Genomic DNA, 25,122 nt, shown 5'->3' with positions numbered 1-25,122 from the left:
TTGAAAAAGGGAAGTCATTAGCATGATAATTTGGTCTCTTTATATCAACAAAAAAAGGAAGATGAACTGCAGAAGCATCATTTTGAATTCTTTCATCCACTGACAGACTTACCTTTTCTGCGGCATATGAAGATTTTTTAATGCGATATGACTGCTGAGAACAACTTGCTTCTAATAAATTTGATTTATTTAAAAAATGTAAAATGGAAAGAAAATTTACAGCTCAGAGATAAAAAGAAAGCAATTGCTAGGAGGTAACAGAAGAAAGCACTGAACCCATCTAAAGAGCAGGAAGGCTGGATGTAAAGGAAAAACAAATCCTACAACTGTGCCCGATTTACTAGTGTATTTTATATGGTAAAAGTAACACTGAAAACATGTTCTAAATTAAATCAAGATCCTGAATTTGTTTTATTTTATACAATAAGACCATTATTCTGTTAGAAAGAGTTGTGGCTTTCTGATGCTATTTGAGTAGAGGATATTTTATGCCACACGTGTTCAAGGTGGGCTTTGTGGTATGTAAGAGCAGATTGCTCTCTTAACACACATTGATGAAATTGGGGTCAATGCCAATTTTAAAAAGAGCTCTATAAGTATAAAAAGATATATCCATAATCTATTTTTTCCTCCTGTTATTAATATATTTATTTTCTAAACCTTAGCCTACTAACCAATTCATACTTCTCTATGAATTTAAGTGACATTTGAACACCTGCATGCAGAAATATCATTGGCTAATGAAAGGACTTTTAGGAAGCAACATTTAGTTATTTTTCAAGTATTCTCTATTCATAAAGAACATTAAGACACAACCATAAATTCCTACTTGCATCTTCTTTGAATGTTTACAACTGAAAATTATCTGCATATGTACTGTATTTTTTCATCTTAAAATAAAATATTTTTTAAAAAAAAATTCAAAATGCAAGTTTGAAAGCTGTATAAGACACAAGCCATAATGTGTTTGAAACCTTTCATTTTAGGTAAGTAGCAGACATTCACCCCAAGACAGGAATGACTGCAGATATATGATTACACCTCTCTGTTAGGGAAAAGAATCAAAATTAAAAAGCTTTTCTCTGTTACTTATGAAATGTCTTCCTCTTTCTTTCTAATAATGCATTTTTCTCACATTCTTTTCTCAAAAGTCAGGCTTTAAAATGGTTGAGAAATAAAGGTTCTGTCATTTGCTATTCTACTCCTTTTCTGTTGAAGTGACAATACTTTTTTCTTAGAGGCTGAAAGAGCACCAGAGGAAGAATTGGATCCTTAGCAATCTAAATGAAATGAAGATGCTGAATAAGCAGGGCAGAATAGTTTCTAGATTTTTAAAATCATTTCACACAACCATCTACTTTTCTTGAAACTATTTCCTAGAATCTTTAGTAAAAGGCTACATTAAGCAAAAATAGTACTTTTGAAGGAACTAATAAAGCTCGACATTAAGATTTTTACTCCCCCTTCTTTCGAATTACATAGATAGATGGGTGTTTTCCTTTTTGTTTTCTGAGAATTTTAACTTTGATTTCCTGCATGTTTCTCTTGGATTCTCAACTCAAAGAAACATTAATAATCCCACCCTGATTTTTTAAAAGTTAATACTACTCTTGCATTTGTGGCTTGCTCTTATGTTCCTTTCCAGGGAAAAGAGAAGAAATAAGGCTAAGGCAAAGAATGAGTCACACTTGGAAGTAATCTTTGGATATTTTGGTCATTCTCACCATTTTCTCCAATAAAAGGGAAAAAATACTCAAATCCAGAAGTACTTTGTTCCACTGAAAATTATTCAGATAAACCACACACAAATTTTAGCACCATTCTAATATAAATTGCTACTGACAAGACTGCATTATTTGTGCAAATGTTTTACAAAGTGATCCTTGCTATTTGTAGTGCATTTTCATCCCAATCCTATCAAATTAAACTCTTGAATTATCAAACTTTTGACCCAAGAGACACCCTTAAATGAGACTCAATTGAGCAGACATGGTAACTACTCAGAAAAAGGACTGACTTGCCACCAATGAAAGAGTGGTTATACTGAAATAACTGATAAAATGTAAACCAATAATTCTCTTAAATCCTCAACAAAGAAGCACAGGAGTCAACAGGCTAACAAAAGTCCTTGTCTTATACCTCACTTAACCCCCTTTGGCAAAGTAAGATTATCCAAAGCACTAGCAATTTAAAATAGGAGGGAAGCAACGCTGAGCTCAGCTGGAGGACGAAATTTTGGCTTCCATTTGGTTTAGTTTCTTTGTTGGCTGTTCTTCTGCACTTCATAAAAATAGTATCATACTGCTTTCACATTACCAAATCAAATAAGAACTGCATAGCAGGGCTCTTTGAACTGGGTGTAAAATACAGTGTTCATAAGATTTCAACACAGATGCTAAGTGAAATGATACAGAAGACCTTGAAGAAAAAACATCTCTGCTTTACTTCACAGTAAATCTTTAATACCTAGTGGTGACACCTTATAAGTTAGCAGTAAGGGAAATTTATGATACTCAAAAGCTTTTATATAACACTAAGATTATTAAGCAATAATTTACTATCTTCCTTAAGGCTTCCATTCACTTCCTGCTCCTGAATCTCTCCTGTAACAGGAGAGATTTGTTTCAAACAAAAAACTGACTTCAGATAATCTGAACGGGTACTGAAGGCCACCAAAAATTTGCAATTTTATTAACACCCTCAGGCACATGGTGTGATTCGGCATATGGCCAGGAGTTTGACTCAATGATCCTAATGGGTCCCTTCCAGCTCAGCATATTCCCTGACCATAAATATTAGTCAGTATTAACATTTTTATCAAGTACATAAATTGTCTATTTTCAAATGTTATTACTTTTTGTGGTTTCCAAATAAGCCCTGTTGAACAGCTATACTTAGCTAAAGCTTGACTTAAAAATTTTCTGATGCAATTTAGTTGAAGATTTATAATTTAAGAATAAAATGCAGAAATTTGTAGTTCTTTAATATTCACTTGCTTCATTTCGAATGCTTTTGTTTCTCAGTTGTTTTTTTGAATATTGACTCAAAGAAGTAAAAAATCTCCTTTCCAGAATCCATAAGAGGCAAAACTATTATCTTTATTACTTTATTGAAAGCGCTACCCTTTACTTTAATCCCTGTCCCCAAATGCTCCACAAATACCTTTTTAAAAGAAAACCGTCTATAATAAAATGTCCCATATCCCCACTACTTCAGAATTTTTTTAGACATGCAAATGAATGCTTAGATAATTCTAAAACAAGTAAGTGATGAATATTCTGTTAAATTAGCAAATCCCTAGCCTAGAATTGGATTGCAGGCATTCTACCACAGTAGATTATCTAGGAAAACACAACAAAACCAGAAAAAAATCCATTTCAAGAGTTATGTTAAGCCAAATGTTTGAACATAGCTTCTGCTACCCATATTTTCCTGTTGAATCCAAAGAACAGTTATTTAACACAGTTTTTAAACTGCAAATACAATTTGTATTGTTATTTATATTTCTATTGTTACCAATAAGTAAACTAGGAAATTTACATTGTTATCATATAAATACTTCTGGAAAATTAAAGCATTTTTATACTTACTCTTTATAACTGACACTGAAATTTAAGCTACTGTTACTGAATATACTTTTTTAATAAGTACAGAAAACATTTACAATCTATAGCTATATGATCTTTTGGATGGAACCAATTTATATCCTGAAAACTAGAGACACAATAGGCTTTTAAGAACAATTGAGTATTTCCACAGGGACACAAACCACCCTCATAAAAATTAAATTATTTTTGGTGCCTAGTATTTTTAGAGTACTGAAATCTTTTGAAAACACATTAAAACTACCAAACTTTAAGAGAAGAGCTGTATGAAACAGGAATAACGTTTAGCCAAATGTCTGCTGCGGCTCTTAGGACATTCCATATTTCATCATTATAGACTGGTTTAGAAACTTGTGTCATTGCAGCAGCTTTAATAAGCAGAACTGAAGTGGTAGACTGCTGCCCACACATCACATAACACTTGTAACATCAGTATACATTTTAGGTTTCTCACCTTGTCAATCATTTTGCGGGCTTCCATTTCTTCAGAATTGGGATTTTCCAACTCAATAGTGTAAGTACCTTTGTCACTCTGGTCATCCTCATTGTCCTTTTCAGTAGCAGCAGAAATTTGTTGGCTCTTCAACTTTTTGTCCATCTCCTGGTTATGATTAGGCCTATGGCCAAGGCTTCCTGAACTCCTTAACAATGCAGCTTGTAAGGCAGGTAATGCAGCAGAGGGTTCTTCTGATTTCTGTTTTAGAAGTTTGGCATGAACACCATGTACTGCTCTGTGATGTGATGAGCTAGCTTGCACAGGTGAAGGGACTTTCTCTCCTGATGCAGGTTTCACTCTTTCAGCTCGTGCATGAGATGTTGGAGATGGAGATTCTGGGCACAGAGCTCCTACATTCTGAGAGAAAGAGTAAGAACGTCTCTTGCGAGGATGGTCTTCATCAAAAAACTCAATCATAAAGGCAGTCTGACTAAAACCAGCTTGCTCTTGCTGCTTTTCTGTGGAATGGACTTTCTGGTGTGTCTTTTTCAGCTCTGTATGATGATGCCTTAAGTGTTCTTCAAGTGCTGCCCGTTTACTGTAATGCCGGTGTGCACCAATATTCTCTGAATCACTTTGTGTGCCATCATCATGTTTATTCCCTACAGGCAAAGCAAAATAATATACAGCACAGTGAAACAAAGAAAGACCTCAACATAACATATACAAAAAAATGCAAGCAGCGAACTAGGAAGGAAATGATTTCAAACTGGATTTCTGTTTAGACTCCAACAGCTTACAGTACCTGGCTCTGCAAATTTGGTACAGTTCCTGGAAATGCCATCAACTTGCTACAAGTCAAACAATGAAACATTTTAGAAGCTGATCAGTAACAGCAGTGCATTTGAAGTATCCTTTCCCCAAGATTCTCATCTGTGAAATCAGTGACATACAAAAGCCAGTATTTTACCAGCTGTACTATAGTATGTTTTTGAATTATATCAATTTTGTTACAGAGCCAGTTGATTACAAATGACTACTGACACATTCCAGGCAGGGTTAAGAGGAAAAAGAAAACCTTAATAAAGTCCTTCAGACAGTGGAAAGAGAGCCCCAGTTCATATTGCTGGATTCCTCCCACATTTACAACAGTTTATCATGAGAAATGTCTACTTAAAATTGGATTGAATTCTTTATTACTCTTTCCAAGAAGAACAATGAGTTTTTCCATAATTCACTCCACTCAGCATCTGATGTGTGCATGTAAAATGGTTGTTATTACTTATTCATTCCACAAACTACTCTGAGATCTATGAATAAGGATTACATATTTCATAAATCATACACTACAAATGTACTTTGCAATGATACCTGAAAATGCACGGAAGGCTGGATACCTACACATAGTAAGTGCATTTAACACAGACCAACCTCCTGTACAATGAAAGTGTCAATGCTCCTAAGTTTTAGTTCAGTACCTGGGAAGGAACAGTTTCACCCTCTCTGAACTCTTTTGGATCAAGTTTTACTCATATTTATATATATACATATATATGTATATATATAAATATGAGTAAAACTTGATCCAAAAGAGTTCAGAGAGGGTGAAACTGTTCCTTCCCAGGTACTGAACTAAAACATGAGTAAAATTTGATACAAAAGAGTTAAAAGAGTTCATATATATATAAAAATAAATAAATATATGTACATAATATAATTTCTGTATTTTTGATTCTCCAGAGGATAGACTTTTTTAACATTTTCTCATTTAAATTGTTAGGATATGCAGTTACTATTCAGTTAAATAGTAACTACATACTAGCTAATCTTACTTATCAGACTAACACCACTGAAAATACAGCTGAAATCCCAACTTACATTCCTGTTTTCTATTTATTAGAATCGTGCCTACAAAAATGATGTGATGATTCATATACTTCCAAATAATATTAAAGCAGTATCAACACCACAATGAAAGTCATATAATTTTAGCAGTGGAACTTCAGTACAGAATATTATATGAAAAAGCTGAGGAGAAAAAAACCCCAATAAGCTTTGATTTTTAAAAAAAAATCGGTCTTCCAAGCACCTAGGTATATTTGCTATCTAAAAATACAACTACTGAATGAGAATACAAACAGCCCATAGGATATTACAAAATGCAGATATTTATTACGGCCATATGCGTCCCATAACTTACACCTCTTTCAGATGAAAATTAATCAGACTTTGAGGAGTTTCTGCCAGGAAGAGGCTTATAAGCAAAGCCCCTTCTATTTATCAAAGTGTCATGGCTAGTAGGTTAAAGAACATTCATGAATCCAATACATTTACATGAAGGCCAAAGAATGTGATTTACAACGGAAGAAATAATATACTATTATCTTTATGCTAGCACATTAATCTAATTCTGCTTCCAGAATTTTATTTTTAGCTTAATTTGAAAGAGCCAGCCTTAGAAAGCAGACTTTTCATCAATAAGGCAAAGAATGTTGTACCCAGTCCCAGCTGGTTTAAGAACTAGACATGATAATGTTGCAGAGCCAAGGAAAACAAGAATTGTACGGTTAACCTGCTGAAATTAAAAACAGAAAATAAGAGAGACTTAAAAAGTTCATCAGAAGTTTTCATTCTGAAAGTCTGAATGGTACTGGAATCTTCTTCTGAACATCAAGACTACCTGCTTCTCTAGTCTGTTAAGTGACACTCAAGAGAAAGTACGCTTGTCATGTGTAACATTTAATTTCATTTGAAATGTCACTGTCTGCAATAAATGAACATGTATGATCACCTGGAACTCCATTCAACAGCAGCACTCATATAAATACAATATTCCATAAGCTGAGTATAAAACTTGAAGCTCTTGCTTTATTTCTGATTCCCGACTCAAACTTGACTCCACCAAACATGATCCACCTAAGCAGAATGACTATATGATGTATTCTTTGCCATAAATGATTTTCTTACAACACATAAATATTCACAGCACTGCCATTGAAAGAGTTGCTAAAAGTGTAAATTGAACTTCAGAGCTTTGATTCTAAAAAGCAATTCAGCTTTTTAAAGTAATTCATGAGAAAAAGTGAGATATATAGAATTTAACTAAGGTTTGGGTTTTCTCCTTTTCTTTTTCAAGATCAATGTTTCAATATCTGATGTTTTCAGCCATCCTAGAACATATCCAATTAGCATATTGATTGTAAGATGATTCAGCATTTGGTTTCTTATGCTCTTTGTAAGACTTTATTCAGCAAAAAAATTTCCCAACCCAGATCCTTGCACACATGTGGAGTATCTGTGATTTCATCTGAGCTCCGCAAGGGCTCAGGGATCCTCTGACTGCATGCTGGTGAGGAATTGCTGCTTTCAGAATAAGCACAGCTGGAATTATTCACTTACCTTTCAGTCTCTTCAAGTACACTGGAACGTCGCTCTTAATACTTTTGGAATCCTCCTCTGTCGGTTCCCACACCATTCTTGGAGGATTGTTCTGTGCAAGCCAATCTGCTACTTTGCTCTCCGCGGCCATCATCACCGTCTGAAGCCCCGGCAGGTCCTGACCACTGGATGAAGAAGGCTTTTTCGACTTATGACGCTGCTCTGACGTGAATTTTGTCACATGATCTTTGATCTTTACTTTTCCTGGAGTGTTGTCATCAAATTCAATGGTAAAGGAAGCGTGCCCAGAAGCTGCTGTGTGGGAGCTTTGGGTATCTTTTGTGGGAATTTCATGAATAGTGCTCTCTGCTACCTGTGAAGCTTGCTGGCATTCTTTAGTAGGGATTTCAAAATAACTGGGCTCCCTACAGAAAGGATAAAGTTCTTCATTTGCAGATGCAGACTGCTCCTCAGATTGCTTGGCATCTGTGCTGCATCCTGTTAGGAAAAATAAAAAAAACAGATTTCACAATACTTGGGAACTTCAGGCTCCTCAAGAAGTTTCTGAACTCCTATAAAGGCCACTTGAGTAATTTCTGGAATAAACAGTAAGACTGTGGAGTAGATTGAGCACCATAGTTCTGGAAAAATAATTCCAGAATTACATACCAAAAGTATTAATGAAAAGGCAGTTTGAATTTCGGCTGTGAAAAGTGCAAAGTGGCAAAAAGCTCACTCAGAATTTGTCAAAGTGCAAGCAAAATATTTTTAGAAGATTTAAAGGTCAGATGAGTTATCTGAACATGGAAAACAGGTAAATCACAACAGAGAAATTGTTGAGCTGATCATTATTGCAATTCCATTCTACTGGAGAAAACAGCAAATCAAGGTGCTCCCAAAACAAGTGCTAATGATCTTCCATCTCCTGCAGTAGATAGAAAGCATAATTTTGTTTGGCCAAATTCTTCAGAAAAATAATTCACACATTAATGCAAGATAAACATTAATTCTGGCTTGGAAAGTTGAACACTGCTAAGCGCTGGAAAGCGTTGTGGAATTCAAACCCTTTATGTTTCTACAAAAGATAAAACCAAAGAATGAAGCTAAATTTTACTGTCATGTCCTCTTATTTTACTTGTTGCCATAGTTTGTAGATGAACAGAAAAAGGAACAATAGCTGGAAGCATGCAGAATGTTAGCAAGCCATACTCTCACTGGCTAAAAAAAGCAGAAAGTAGAAAAAGCACAGGGTAGTAATTCCAAGTTCCACTGTGTAGCCTTTAAATGAAGGCTAAAGCTTCCTGTGGTTGCAGCAAAGCTACCAATGTGCTTTTAAGAAACAAACCTTCTGACTGCATTCCATGAACTACTACATCAGCCAAAATACCTGGTGCAGAGATGTGCTAAAAGCAACAAAAGTTTGAGACATTAGCAGCAATGGCACGTTGGATTCCAGCAGAAGAATTCAGAATAGTTGCTAAGCGATTTATCATGGACCACATTAAGATGTGCAAGAAATCATTTCAGGTTGCCAAGCAAAGAAATAAGCCTGCAACTAATTGATTTTGGGTGAAAAAAGCTATACTACATCAGCTGAGAAAGTTAATATTTGTGTATTAACCTATTATGCAATAAGATAGCAATAGAAACATTTATACTGAAGTCAGGAATTTAAAGGGTAAAGGATGCAGGATGGAATAATGTACCTATGCTGTTCCTCAGAAACACATACTTCTTGTGAGGATTTATGAAAAGGTTAAAAATTAAAAGAAAAAAAGGATGGTAGTGTGATACAGAGAAATAAACTATTTAAGGGAAAGAATAATAGCTAGAAGAGTAAAAAAAAAAGTGTTATTGAATGAAAACAAGAGCAGTACACATTCTTTATTATTGCAATGTTTGGATATCCATTGGATAAAATAACTCCAGTGCAGGTAACAAAGCAGTTTTAATTTTTTTTTTTCTACCAGTAGCTGTTAAGACACAAAACATGTTCAGAATTCAGACAGGTTTTTCTACTGTGCTGTTGGATTCTAAGAATCCCCTAGCTATTGCTTTTCACTGCACCATCAGCTGCCTCATGTCTGTGGGGTTGTTTTCAGGCACTACAACAGCACCTCACTACCTCCCTCCCTGGGAAACAGAATGCCTTTTTAATACCCTTCCTGAAAACACTTACCCGGCAGACACACAATACAGAATTAATCGATTTTACTGATGCAAAGGTTATTAAAAAAACTTCTCTGTTCATATAGAGAATGTAAGAAATAAACAAAAATCACAGTTTGCAGCTCCTAGACTTTAGGTAAACCATCATCACGCTCCATTTGTTTCATGTAGCTAACAAGCACGAATGGATCAAGCTGTAGTAGGATCAAACCTAGAGCCTGAATCCTTACAATATGAAACAGTCACCAAAAAGGAGAGTAACCCACCACACAGCCAATTCATAGACAACTTTTTTTTCCCCCACATGGATCTACTCAGAACTTCAAGTCAACGATATCATGCAATTCCTGTAGCCAATAATTAAGCCAGATAGAGTGTTCAATGCTCCTTCAAAAAAGATAACTGGCTAATAATCTGTTTTGAGAATTATTTCTACTTTGGGGCAAGGCAGGAGCAACCTGCTGGCCACACAAGACATAGTATTTTTCCGTAATTATACAATAGTTGGTTTATTACCATCTCTTGAAAATAGTAAGACTGTAGGCAAACTGCATCAGATGTACGGCAGTGAGAGGATCTCTCACACTGATTTGTCAGCGTTGATGAAGGACTTCATAAAAAAATTTCTGTGTGAAACTTGTCTGCACCAAATTTAACATTTCAAATCAACTGTTTATACTATAATAATATGGACAGTATTTGATTCCAATATTTTTGATTAAACAGATGCCAGTATATAGTTTGAATCTAAATTAAGACAGAGTTTATTCAAATGAAGCAAGAAACTGAACTACAACTAAATTGTAAATTTTATTAAACTGGAAAAATTTTTAACAATTATATAAAAAAAAATACCTGAAGTATTAAATTTAATTACTTAAAAATCCTATTTTCAGTCAGAAGTACTTGCATTTTTAGAAGAGTTAAAAGCATCAGAATTGATTAAAATAAGGAATAGAAAACAATGAGGAAACAAAAAATTAATACATATCCTGATCTGAACCACCCTTCAGTATTTTTCACTCAGATTCTAAATGCAAGTCCTTACAGCTTTCTAAGTATTACAAAGAGTGATCTATAAAACAGCCTTACCTTTGAAATCCTATTACAAAATGTCATCTGCCAAGACGAAGGAAATTATATATCAGACTAAATACAGACACCTTTAGGAGAAAACTGCAAGCAAATATTGAAGATAGTAGTTGCCACTGCTCCGTAATTTTTTAAACAGAATAAGCATAGTATACATATAGCAAAAAAGGCAACTTTTCCCAAGTGAGTTTTGGGAAAATGAGGGGATGGGTAGGTTGTGAACTGCAATCTCTTCAAGGACTGAAGAGATTTCATAACTGGCAAGACTAAAAGAAAAGGAGCAGAAAAACTAACAGGATTATCTGTGAAAAGGGAGCTCTCACTCTTCAAAGGTCTAGAGCTATAAAAGACAATTGAGCAACTGGTTCCACAAGGCAAGCAAGGAAGCAATAATTGGTAGCTGCTACCCAGCTGTACTGAGACTATTATTGAAACAACCAGTCTAGGAGAGACTAGGAGGGAAACTATGTAATATTGAGGAAACCATCAGCTTAACCAACGGGAGATTCAGGGAGATCCTTTACTACAGGATGGATCTGAGGGAGCTGGGTTTGCTTAGTCTCTAGAAGAGGAGGCTCAGGCGGGATCTCATCGCTCTCTACAACTCCCTGAAAAGAGGCTGTACTGAGGTGGGGGCCAATTTCTTCTACAGTGCCTGCAGTGAGAGGACCAGAGGAAATGGCCTTCAGCTGAGATAGGGGAGATTCAGATTACATACTAGAAAAATATTTTTCACTGTTAGGGTGGTGAGGCATTGGAATAGATTGCCCAGGACTACAGTGGAGTCACCATCCCTGGAGGTGTGCAAGAGGCATCTGGATCTGGCTGGATGGTTTGATTGGATGATCTTGAAGGTATCTTCCAACCTTGGGGATTTCTGTTCTATTCTATTGTATTCAGAGATGACCATCAGAAATGCAACATTCACTTTGTGACATTAGCAGAATTGATTACACTTTCTAGGACTTTTTGGGGTTTTTTAAGTCTTTTTTCTCAAGTTACACACACAAGTAGTCAGAATCTTAACATTTTACCTGCTAACCTGGACAAGAAAAATCATAGGTGTCTGTGCTATTCAGATGTGTAAAACTGCCTTTGTATATTAATATGTTATCATCTGCAATGATAGGGAATCTCAGAAAGTATTTTGCACAATCTTCAAATTTTTAGTAATGCTCTTTTCTTTCTGCTTAAAAAATACAATTTTAAGAACGAAACCTGTAAAAGAAAATGTTCTGGAATTCACAAAGCACTTCCTGGAAAAAATGTCTGTAAACCTGAAGCAATATATTCATTTGCAGCAGGTATAAGAAACAGCCAAAATATCATATTTACACAACACCCCAAAATATTTTTAATGTTAGCTTTATATTTGGGACTGTGCAATGGTATGTGTAATAAAAGAAGTTGAATTTAGTGCTTTCAAATACTTAACAGAATTTCTTTTTTTCCTTCCTCTTTCTTTTCATATTCCTACTTTTTATTTCCCACTTACATTTCAGGGTTTTTTTCTTTTGCTTTGTCACTGAAGTAGACTTTTCATTTTTTACTTAAAGACAAGATTTCAATAAATACATATAATGATCCACCTAGTATTGAATATGAAGACCTTTGTCTTTCAATGTTTTCATAACCAGTCTTACGAAAAAAATCAGAATTGCTCTTTCAAAATAAAAATATAAAACAGCATTGTATATAAATCCCCATCTCTCATAATAAATCATTTAACTACCTGCTTTAAAGGAATTTAAGTGAAAAAAGGGCCAAACTAATCTTACTTAAATATATTGCTGTGAGTGGTCTAAAGAGTTCTGTAAGCTCCCCATGACATACTGTGCACATGTACTGCTAGAGCTTTGCAAAGCAAGCCTTATATGGAGCACTTGCATGTATTTCAAGACAAAACTCATCAAAATTCTAGAACAAACTTCTAGGAACTTAACTGCTAATACTCCTGATTAAGTGTCACACGTTACAATGCATGTAATCTACACACACTGATTACACTGCTATTTCTCACGTCAGCCTGCTTAACCTGAAAATGACACTGTTTCTTAAATCCAAGGAATGTTTAATCTGACATTTTCTTGTGCAATGCTGGAATTAAATTCATGCCAATTGGAAAGAATTACTTCAGATTCCTAAAGTCTTCTTAAAAACCTTTTTCTGTCTTTTCTTAGATTTCTGGTAAAGGCATTAATGACATAAAATTCTACAACTAGTACAAAGATCAGCAGAGAATGCAGTTTTTGCTTTCCCAGGAAGTGAGAGTGTAACATATGGCAATAATAATAATTACACACCCCATAAACCTGCCAATAACATGGACATTTTACAGCTGCAGCAGAAAGTCACACCAGAGATGTACACACAACTGTTAATTTTAATAGAGACTAGTAGACCTATGGATCATTAAACTGGAGCATTACAGATATCTGCAAAATGTAGAAAGGACTTTTCTTTTCAAAGTTTTCCAGACTATTCTGCTCTGTTTGTAAATAATTTTCATTAGTGAGTTTGTGTTGTAATAGAAATACAGTAACATTGAAATAATCTTATTAACCTGAGACTGTAAAGACTAATTGTCTACAGTTGGCTTAACAGAAACAAATCTCCCGCTTCAATCTCCTCATTAAACCTTGCCCCATCTCTTAGAATTCAAGTCTTCTATTCAGTAAATAATCATGTAATAAATCAATAAGGCATTACAAAAGATTTTTAATAGGATTACTTTGTTAAAATGTTATTAGACTTTATTGATTTGAGTTAGTTTAGAATTCACCTGTAATGTACTTACTTTTAGACAGTTTATATTAAAAAGCATGTCCTAGATCAGTTTTAAACACTTAGTACAATTTAACCCATGAAAGAATAATTAACTGCACCAATCTTGAACATTTTTTATTAAAGCTGGCTTATATTTTAAAAATATTCAAGCATGACAGTCTTGTGAAGCTTCCAATTTTCTTCCATACAAGTGTGTCTTCATAGTGATTTCCTACTATTATATTAATCTACATTATAAAACCTAAGTGCTTGAAGAAAATACATAGTAATTTGTTGAAAAGAAGTTGATCTTTTCATAGAACGCAATTGTAGGCAAAAGCAGCCCAAAAACCTTATGATTTTATAATTGCATGAAAACATTCAGAATGTCTTTTGCACACTTCTACACAGACACAGTGTTCTGAGACTGTGGAAGTGTCCATAGAAGCAAATGCCAACTCTTATATGGATTCTCCCCTCAGACACTCTGCTAACACTACTAAAAAGTATCTGCAACAGTCAAAAACCAGACTAGTAGAACATACAATTAGTGTCTACTCAGAGATTAAGTGATCACAATAAATAAATCATTTGTCTATACAAGGAATTGTAATTCTACATCCTCACAAATTAAAGTTTTGCAAAAATATCAGGTTTTGGCTTTTTCTCGTGTCTTCCTTTCACCTAAGCTATTCTTTAGTATTTTGTTTCAAACTGAATTCCTTTCCTGCAGCTTTATAAGTTTGTCAGTTTGAGGAAATAAAACCTATTCCTACACTCTAGTTAGATCAATACTATTAATGAGATACATTCATAGCTAAACAAAAGCAACAACATAAGTAAAAGGAATTTGTAATATTTTTGAAAAAAAGAAAGGAAGAAATGTATTTGCCAAGGCTTTGGGCCCAAATTTAGTTTTTTTACAGTGTATATATATGGAAAACAAACAAAAAAATTTAAATACTTCAGAAAATATGAATACATTTTCTCTATTCATCATTTACCTTATGATGACTTACAAGCAAATCATGTCAAAAATTACTGAAGTTCAGTCTAGAACAAATTTATTTTTGTCTACTGCTGAAACAGATGGCATCTCCATGATTAGTTTGATTACAAATTGGAATCTTATTTTTCTTGGAACTCAGGAACTAAGATAGAAGCACTGGTCACTTGCCGAAAAATCTCTTGATAAAATAAATACATGAGCATGTAAACCATTTGATGCTTCTGAAAAAGCAATTTAAAATTATAAAAAATAAGAATAGGCATACTACTAAATACCAGCTGGCATCTTGTGTCACACCTTGCTAATGGCATGGCACTGCATCAAAAACACAGACTTTAGGATATTACTTTTCAATAATCCTGTATTTAATGAGGGAAAACGAATTTAAATGTTTTCATCTGGTTTCTTTATACTAGTCCAAATCTTAATGGATTTACCCTACTGTCTGAATGATGACAACTTTAGAATAATATGAAAAAGGTCATTAAAAAGGCTATGGCAAAAAGTTAATTCCAAAGACCTTGCTTTCACCACACTGAAGTGTTCATTTAGTTTGATCTACATGTTTTTAGACTTCCCTCCAGCTCCTGCAAAATATGATTCATGTTAACCAAGGCAAGTACTATGACAGAAAAGAGAAATTCTCACCTCAATTAAAGTACTTTAAAAAACTGCAAACTTAAAACTGTTGGACCTTAAACGTGTGTCTAAAGAGCTAAACAAACATGGTTGAATTTTGGCCTAACTTGAGCAAGTTTTAAGTTACTGTCTTTATTAGAATAGCAGTCACTTTATTTATATGCCTGACGATAGATATAAAAGCCTAATTATAGGCACTGAGATAGAAGTTTTGGCAATACATACTGTGTCTAGACAAGTTAACCAATAAAAAGGTCTGTGTTATGGGGAAATAAACATTACCAGTTTAACTTTAGACTGCTCAAATCTTTACTTCAAGAACTATGATGTGCAATTCCCACTAATACAGCATTTCTGAATTACAGAAGAGAATGTTAGCACAGATAACCTTATATAGCTAAAAGTCAGGCACAAATATAAAACACTACCATTTATTTTCAGATGAAATATTCCTATGCATATAAAATGACAGATACGGATTAAACTGAAAAAGAGGACACACTGGTTCAGGCAATGTTACTTGATATACTTACTGATAGAAAAATGGTATTATATACTAGAAAACTGACACATCGCATGTGCAATTGATCTCTGGAAATGCACCGTTTCTCGCAAAATATGTATTTTTAAACTACCCTAAGTTTTAACAGGCTTTCATCTATGCAAACTGTGAAACTTCCAGACATTAATATCTGTTTAGTTCCCTAATTAAGAATACATGCAGTTCAGTAAAGAGAAAAATAAACCAAACAAAATAAGACAACTGACTTACCCGAAGCCCCTGTCTCAGGCATTTTTGCTTCATGCTTGCTATCTGGCTTACAACCACCTTTTTCATCAGCTTCATCTTCACCCCACCAGGCTGGCTGTCCATACAGAGGTGTCCCACGAGGCATGGCAGAAAGATCTATAAAATCAGCCCAAAGCAGAGGAGATGACTTTTCTGTTTAGCTGTGGTATTTAGGTCAAAATAACATGAAGAGAAAGTAATTTGCTTGGATCATTTCTCCTGGAAGCTGAAGTGAAATGGTTGCATGCATTTGCCTAAATACAAAACAAACTTGGAGGCTGGACAACTGATCTGGGTTCTAAATATAAAAGCTTACTAATGACCTGATCAAAACTTCTGGCACAAATATTTATGCAAAGGCAGCTGGCATCTCTTATTGTTACCCTGATATAACTGTAAATATTATTTCTTCTTTCAGTTTGAAGTCATCAAGAGAGCAGTACATTCCTAAAAGCTGTTTGCTGCTATTTCTGTGAGAAGATTCTCATTCTTACCCACATTGACCTTCCAATGAAATCTGAACTCACTCCATGAAAAACTGATCAAATTTTGCAGTGTTGCCAAGGTTCCAAATTGCTGACAGCTACTACGGAGGGCTGAAAGGTACCTTGTGTGTAAAACATTATTAAGCACAACCAGTTTTAAAGGCTGGGGTTTTTTAAAGGTATTAGTTAAATTACAGTACAATTAGAAGTGCTATACGCACGGTTAAATACATTTAAATGCAAAAATTAAATAAGAAAAAACCCACTGATAATAATTAGAATTTCTAACTTGATGATAAATTGGCTGGGTTAGGTTTGATCCGATTTTTTGGAAGAATACTTCACCCTACGGAGATTTAGATATTCTAGCATCATACAGATGTTCTGAATATACTTTAAAGAGTCTTTATATAAAAAAAATCATCTGTTAAAATCTGTATTAGGAGCTTGTCTGTTACTTTACCTATTAGGAATATCAACTTTTTTTTCAGTATTTTATACACTTGCATTCCACAGATGATTTCATAGCCATGCCAAAGGTTTCAACACGATTTTAAGACATTAAGTACTTTCTTTTTACACAGCATTGTGCCTTCGTCAATACTACATTGTTTTTAAAAACTTGATGGTTGCACAGAGAATTGGTGGATGCCTCATCTCTGAAGTGTTCCAGGACAGGTTGGATGAGGCTTTGAGCAAGCTGGTCTGGTGAAAGCTGTCCCTGGCCATGGCAAGGGGATGCAACATATGTGTTATTTAAGGTCTGTTCCAACCCAAACCATTCCATAATTCTATTCCTGTGCACTGAATTAGCAATAGTGAACAGATATGCATTTATATAGCAATAGTGTGAGAATCAATCCCCAAAAAGCTTCTGAGAGTTGTACTCAAATATAAATCCCTATCCTTAAGTCTGACTCCTATTTTTGGAAGAGTGAAAAGAAAAATAGAAGATGAGGATAAACCCCCCACCACTGCGCTACTTTATGTATGCTTAACAGGATGCTGGATTAGACAATAAACCAAACAGATTAATCAGGTATAGCACAGAATCCCATATGTGGGGAAGGGAAGTGAGTCTTCTGGAAGAATACCTGAAACCTAAACAAAATTGTACAGCCTTGACCTAAGAAAATCTGACCTAGACAGTCCCATATTAAGGAAACAACAATACCTGATCCCTTTCTCATTCTTGTGGTTATATCCACTACACTTCAGCAAGCCTCATGCTTAAGTTCATCAGAGAATGGTTTGGGTTGGAAGGGTCTTTTGCCAGACCAGTTTGCTCAAGGCCTTGACAAACACTTCCAGGTATGGGAAACCCACAAACTCTTTGAACAACTGTTCAAGTAGCTCACTACTCTCACAGTAAAAAATTTCTTCCTAGCATCGAATCAAAATCTCTCCTCTCTAAGTTTGAAACCATTCCACCGAGTTTTTTATCACTATCTGCCTGTGTAAATATGCTCTTCCTCTTTTTTTACAAGCTCCCTTTAGGTACTGAAAGGCTGCTGTGAGGTCTCCCTGGAGCCTTTTCTTCTCTAGGCTGAACAACTCTATCTCACAACCTGTCTGCTCCAGCCGTCTGCTCATCTTTTTGGCCCTCCTCTGGCCTCACTCCAACAGTCCAAATCTTTCCCATACTGGGGGCCCAGAGCTGGATGCAATACAACCCAGATGAAGTTACAGCAAAGCCACCACGACACATTAAATAACTATGAAAGATGATGCAGAAACAAGGCTGAAACTACAGTACCTAAAAATCTTTAAACCACAATAGAACACTTGGGATATATCCTGACACATCTAACAATGAATGCTAGGAGCTATAGAACAAACAAAAAAAACTCCCATCCATTTAAAAAGGAAAAAAACCCAAACCAACCAAAGAAAAAAAAGTGCACTTGGTAATGGTGATGGTAAAAAGTACAAACTGCTTCTGAACAAACACTTTCAGTTAAACTGCAAAAAATAGCGTTTTCCTGCCACAAATGCTAAAAATTTGTTTGTGATTTGGGGAAAGAGACATGCAAAAATCTTATAAATGCTGATTAAATCTCTCTTAAAAAATTTTCTTAAAACTTGAATGTTACTGTAAAAAAGGTAGAAATTAACTTCCAAAAATTATTATTTACAGCTAAAGTATGGTTAAAAGTTCACATATGTGAAATCTTTACTATTCCAGAATTTCACGAGCATCCTACCAAAGCAAATTAACATCCTTTCCAAGTTTTTGTGCTTCTGCAACAAAAAAAATGAACCTTACCCACTGATTTTTCTTCAGATTTCAGGGCTTCTGTAGTTTTGTGGTGCACTTCAGCTGTGGAGTCTGTTACCTTGGACTCTGAACTTTTGGAGCTGCTTTGTTTCGATCCTTCTGCCTCTGAAGATTTTTGGGATAACTGGAGTTGGCTTGTGAATTTTTCATGCTATATGACATTAAATAGAGAAAAAAACACAAACCCTCAAAGAATGGGAAAAAAAATCCCTATGTTATCATAACTACACAATGGCAGAAAAACATGCAGGAACTGCACACTGTTACCTTAAGTGCTTCTTCAGGGACTCTCATCTCTCCCCTGACCACAGTAAAAAGATTAGTATGTAGGAAATGATAAGGAAAATACTAAAAAAATTCTGAATTCACAAGAGGATTTTACAGAAAAGCAACAATTGTGCAGCCTATTATGCCACTAGAATGGTGATGCCTTTAGGATACCATACACTATCATACTCATCAAAGCAAATGAAGCTATTTACTATTTGTAAACAGAAGACTGAGTGGATACCTTAGTGTCATAACAATACAAGTCATTTTTTTTCCATTCAGTAGATTACTGAATAATTAATTGTAATCTTATCTTCTCTACTGGTATACAATTGCATGTGATACAAATATTCGTGTATTTGCCTCAAAGAAAAGTAGTACTTTTTAGCAACACAGAAGATACACATTATGTTCTAAATTGTAATTGAAAGTTGAGGTTTCTTGCAGCAAGAGAAAATGAAATGCACTTTATCAATAGTTCAGACCAAGGAAGAATATTCTAAACCCTGAGATTTTCTCTAATACAGGCATTTTTGTAGTAATGAGAACCCTTCACTTAACACAACCATACTTCTAACAAGAAAAGTGTGTCCCGATACTGTACGTTTTTATGGCAAGGATATCATATCCAAATCTCAATTTATCTTCTAACTTCAGAGTGATGTATGTCTGTTCTGGAATCCTCACATCATTCACAAATGTCTACAAAAAGAAATGAGGACAGAAAGAAATGCTGTTAAATTCCCAAACAATAAAATTAGATCACTTAATTTCATAAGAAAGTTTTCAGCACCACAAATTTTCTACTGGTGATTCACAAGGAAACCGTAAGCTCAAACTGCCAGATACTTAATAAACTAAGTCAAAAGAAAAGTGAAACACCAGTAGCTAACCAAGTTTCACACTGGCCTTGAAAAATTCCTTGCACGATTAATCTTGTTAGCAAGATTCACGGAAGTGTTGATTCATGTTCCCTTGAATTAGCACCTCCACTTACTATTTTTCTTGTAATTTGCTTTTTCAAACCCAATTAACTGCCAGAATTGATTTATCATCATATTTGTACAGCATTTAGCATTAGATATGAGAGTTCTGAGGCAGCTTATTTCTAATCATTGTCAAAGGGCTTAAGGAAAACATGGACCAAGTCAGTGCATCTGAGTAACACCAAAAATCAGCGATAAGAATTCAGTATATTGCAACCCTACAGGATCATTCTACTTCTAACTTAAAAATTCTACAACATGTACATGTTTCTAAACAAAGAAACGGTTGAAATATGCAATTTTATGAGCACTTTGAAGTTCGAAAAACTTGAATAATTAAATAGGCCAAGAATCTGAATCTTTAAATGGTTCTATCACTCATATGAGTCTATTATGAAATGAACTGTGGTTAAAAAGAAACAATCTCCTTCCCCAAAACAGTAAGAAGATCTTCCATTTAATTTTCTTTTTCTAAAGGAAAACAATGTTTATTTCATTATTTAAAAAATTATTTACCTACTTCACAGAAAATATCTTCCACGGGAAATAAGAATAAAAGGTACAACTATTTAATGGTTTGTAAGCATGAAACTTTCAGTAATGTTTCAGCCATACTTATTTCACTTTAACATTTTGAGAGTCCAGGGTAAGAACCCATGTGAAGACTATCTTCAAGGCAATCTAAATTTTAGTAAACCAACAAAATTTAGGCCACCTTGCAGACATGTATGTATATATGAATGTATGCATTTTTCCTCCCAGGTTGGATTTCTGAAATTCATGCGCATGCAGCATACCCAACGCAGAGAACTCCAAAGGCTGTGTGTGCAGCCTACCAATATCCTCATGCTCATGACTGAACTGATGGCAAACAACAACCAAGTCTTAGTTACTTTGCCACTGGAGCTTTACAATCTCATCACATGCTTTGGGATGCAAGACAAAGCTAGCTTGAAAAAGCTAGTTACCGTGTAAATAAGGAATTCTTTTCCCCTTTAAATCATTCCATTCACATGATTTCTAAAGTTTATTCCTCAAATAGTGAGAGTCAACTGTCTTTAAGCCTTCATAAAGTTTGCTAAGCTTTTCACAATCCAGTCCTGAAACATCAGTGTGAAAGGACTTTGATATCCTATAAATATTCCTGAGAAGAATGTTATTCAAGAGAGTCATGCGTGTTTAATACTTCTTCTGGTATGTTTTTGAGTTCACAAGTCAAAGGAGAAAGTACAGTTGAATTCTACTGATACTAGAGAAATATTCATTACATACTAGGAACTGCACACATTTTCTTCAGGAAAGAAAAATTCCTTCATCTTTTTTGTATGGCAAAAAGAATAAAACCCAGGACTGTCCAGAATGAGTCACAATAGACTATCAGAAATAAAATTTTACTTCATGTAAAACTGACTCAAATTTACTTTTGCTTTATTTTCAAATCGAGATGTCCAGGATAAAGGCTTCTAGATTTGGAAGTCCGGGAAAAAGACTCCTGTAACCTTTTCACTGAACTGAGTGTGAATCAACCATACATATAAGAATATTCAGGCATTAGGGAATCAGGTGCAATTACAGTTCAGCTTGTGAAATCATAAGACTCATAACACTCAAAACAAAAGTACTGGTATTAGCCATCTGCCCTTAAACTCTGAACTATCTTGAGTGGTTAAAGTGCATCACACCAGGAATGGAGTAGTCCTGTATACTAAGAAAAGTATGCATCTGTTCTCAAAAGAGATGGGACCAACTGGAGAGATGCAAAATAAATCTTTTGATGAAGTATGCAAAATAAGAAAGGGTAGAAGCTGCTGAAGCACTGGAAGAGGCACTTAGCTACTAGGGACATGGTGTTCTCAGTGAAAACAGCAGCTAGACTAGAAGAATTATTACCTAGTTCACTATATGGTACTGAGGCATTGTTCTGCCACACAATTAAGTATAGTGTTACAAAAATAACGTGTTTTCTCCTTTAACCGGAAACCAGGTGGGCAGAGGTATGAAAGAAAAGCACAATGGGAAAGTGATAGTAAGGAAAACATTATGAAGACAAAGAGCAAGGACTGAACTCCTCTGAGTTGATATTCCTTGTCCCAAAACCGTGGGAAGAAAGAGTTCCTTTGATGTCTCTGAGTAAACAGCTCTAAAGCAACAGAAGCTTCACCTCAAACTTGAGAATGAATTAGATCAAGTGAAGCAAATCACTGAAAGCTCTTTATGAGAGGCAAAAAAAGGAGTTGAAAGAAGGCCTTTTAACATATATTTCTATTAAATTCCAGTTTTGTGACATGGCAATGAAAATCTGATGATATGCCTACTGACTACAGGAGTTAAAGAATTAGGGAATAAAATAAAATAGTCAGCAAAAAAATTCTATGTGCTGAACTTATTCTTCATCACTGGCTTGAAACAGTGCACCGACTTTGAAAATACAGAAGTATATTAAATATTTAAGGACCAAAGTCCTTGTATGTCTACAACTGTTCAAAGGATATAGCCCTTCAGTGGTTTCACGTAGAGTTGAGACTCTGACTCCTTGGAAGGCTGAGTTAGTTACCTTAAAACACAGAAAAGCTAATAGAGATAGTGACAGAGTTTTTTGAAATGCACTACAAGATCAAAAGGCAGTAACTTGAGAGTTCTTCTTCATCTTCAATTTATTGAAGCATTTGACAAAACCATTCACTATCAGTAGCTTTCTAAGTATTATTCAAATAAGCAGTCACAGATGAACTCATGATTTTATTCTGTACATATTCATGACAGAGCCAAACATTTAAAGTTTTAAAATAACAACCGTAACTAGTGCAAATACACAGTTCATAAAGAAGTATTGAAAGGGCTACAAAATTATGACAAAGTTACTACATTTTAAATAATTTGCTATAATATTAAGAACTTTTATAATAAGTGATGCTTAGCTAGACTACTGAATATGCAATTCCTAGAAAAGCCTTAAAACATAAAATGTCATATGAATCTTTACTTTTCTCATAACTTTGGATTTTTCCTGTGTTTGCAATTACTTGACACAAATTATTCATAGAGATTTTAATAAAAATGATTCTGAAAAACTAAATTAGTTAAACGGATTTTCATACAACATGGTTATTGCATACTTAATTTTTTTCCACATATGAAGTACAGTTCAACATTCTTTCCTCTATTGTAGCAGGAGAAAAAGGAATAGCACATGAAATAAAATCCATACCATAATCGTACATTTTAGAGAGTGAAATACGTTGGTGTTTTTACACAGTATATACAAGACTCTCTTTTTTTTTTTACAATTCTGAAATACAGAAGTATAACATATTCCTTTTTAATGTTCTGAGCTTTTCCTACTGCCAAGGTCCCTTATTACTGGAATTAACTGCAGTCCTTTAAAAATCATGCAGGGGAAAACCCCTGCAAAGACTACGCTCTCCTTTTGAATGTTCCCCCATTTCCAGTCTTGCATTAAAAAGGTATTAATGTACAATTAATAATTGCTCAAAGAAATCCCAAAACGAAGATACAGAACACTATGAGGAGCTATCCATTTCTGATGTTAACTTACCCCATTCAAGCTGCCCAAATCCTTCACCAGGTGTTCATCTGTAGAGGCATCATAGTTGAGTACAGCATGTTGCTTGTCCACACTCCGTGACTAAAATACATTAAAGAAAATAAAACAGGTATTTGAAAACCACATGAAGTGGTTATGGCTGTTTCCTAGAGCAGTGTGATTATTTTCTTTCTACATAGCACATTTATTCAAATTATATAAAAAAGTTAGTCCCACATATGAAAAAGACAATCTCTAACACAAATCAGGTACCCATAGCAGAATCCTAAAATTAAATCACAATAATTATTTTCTTAATGTTTCCCTAAATATGATGATGTCAGATCCAGGTATATCTCATCCAAAGGTTTTCTTTTTTTCAGTCCACTCTAGTATCAATGATGTTTAATCTAATATCATCAACTTCACTTTATTTCTTACTCTCTCCCCTTAATTACATGCATCTTTCAAATCAGGACTACGATTCGGGGTGCTGCTGCTCTCTCTGAAACACACCATTTCCTGTCACGCATCTGGGATAATTACCATAGTATACAAGCATTCAAATTGTTTCTCCTTGATGTCAATTTCCTGAACCAATTAGCTATAGCCTCATCACTAAATGTCTGAGCAGTTCCTGAATTACTATTCCCATCAGTTCTGACTTTCTCAGTCCTTCCTTAAGCACTTCAGTATCTATTTATTTATTTAATGAATTCTTACTTCACATCTGAACATCACCACACAGATGAGGAACAATCCTTGCTACTATTTCATCCAAGAACAGCAGCTCCGTAACAGCCAAGTCCCTCTTTCAGCACTCACTCATGGCCAAGGGTTTGCAGCCTGGGGTGCTGACGGCAAGCAAGGGAGATGGGGCTGGATGTATGGCTCCTACATGGATGCATATGGTCAGCACCTGGACATCTACAAGAGTTCCCAAGTGAATGGAGACCACAGCTCATCTTTTCCACCTGCCCACACTTGATCTCACGTTGGCCAGTAATTCTGCTAGTGCACTGTCACAACATGATTGCATAGCAGCAAATTCCTTCCACCAGCATCCTTCCTAATTTCAGGTTTGCATCTTCTACCCTTGCTACTCAACTCATTTTTAAGGACTGTATTGCACAGAGAATGGTACATTTCTGTCTGAGACTTCTGTGTACCAGCATTTGTGGTCTGCCAGTTCTAGGAGTCCTGCCTTACCGGTGCACTAGCCAGTTCAAGGCATCAAGACATACAATTACTACTCCTAAGGAAATGTTTTCTCTTGCAGTCCCATAGTTATCACCTCATTCCTTCTCTATTTCTTGAGACTTGCTGCTATTATTTTCCTTATTTCCAATTTACTTTCTCATTCTTCCTTTCCATGTAATTTTTTGACTGTTTTGCTTTCTCCTCAAAGAAGTAAAATAAGTGTTCTTCTGCTTATACTTACTATTTTATTTTTAGACTTTTTATTTTGCTCTGCATTTTTGGGGGGTATAGTGGGAGGGCAGGATATCAAAGAGGAGTGGAGAATAAGGAAGAGATAGACAAAGGAACAAGTTCCCTGCCACTATAAGCTGCACTAATATACTACACCAGTTAAGTGTTTTTAATGGCAGATGAAGACACAGCAACACGGTTCATTTTCTACTAACTTAGTAACCTTTCAAGTGAAAACAATCTC

At 35.0% G+C, this 25,122-nt stretch overlaps 1 protein-coding gene across 10 annotated transcripts in view; it reads right to left on the bottom strand.

Annotated features, from left to right (window-relative positions):
- Positions 1–25,122, bottom strand: part of CEP170 (centrosomal protein 170) — a 71,011-nt gene that overhangs the window by 42,498 nt on the left and 3,391 nt on the right. For all 10 annotated transcript variants that reach the window (XM_008639974.2, XM_017740327.1, XM_017740290.1 and 7 more), the window contains exons 2-8: positions 23,460–23,549; positions 19,541–19,619; positions 18,915–18,973; positions 18,636–18,798; positions 15,867–16,001; positions 7,441–7,917; positions 4,060–4,703 (exon numbers count right to left, since the gene is read on the bottom strand). In XM_008639974.2, coding sequence (XP_008638196.1) covers positions 4,060–4,703; positions 7,441–7,917; positions 15,867–16,001; positions 18,636–18,798; positions 18,915–18,973; positions 19,541–19,619; positions 23,460–23,549 — 1,647 coding nt within the window. The remainder of the gene's footprint in view (positions 1–4,059; positions 4,704–7,440; positions 7,918–15,866; positions 16,002–18,635; positions 18,799–18,914; positions 18,974–19,540; positions 19,620–23,459; positions 23,550–25,122) is intronic.

This window comes from Corvus brachyrhynchos, unplaced genomic scaffold (assembly GCF_000691975.1).
Source record: "Corvus brachyrhynchos isolate BGI_N302 unplaced genomic scaffold, ASM69197v1 scaffold31, whole genome shotgun sequence".
Taxonomy (NCBI): Eukaryota; Metazoa; Chordata; class Aves; order Passeriformes; family Corvidae; genus Corvus; species Corvus brachyrhynchos.
Note: the sequence above shows the minus strand (reverse complement) of the source record. Positions and strands in the feature narration are given on the sequence as shown.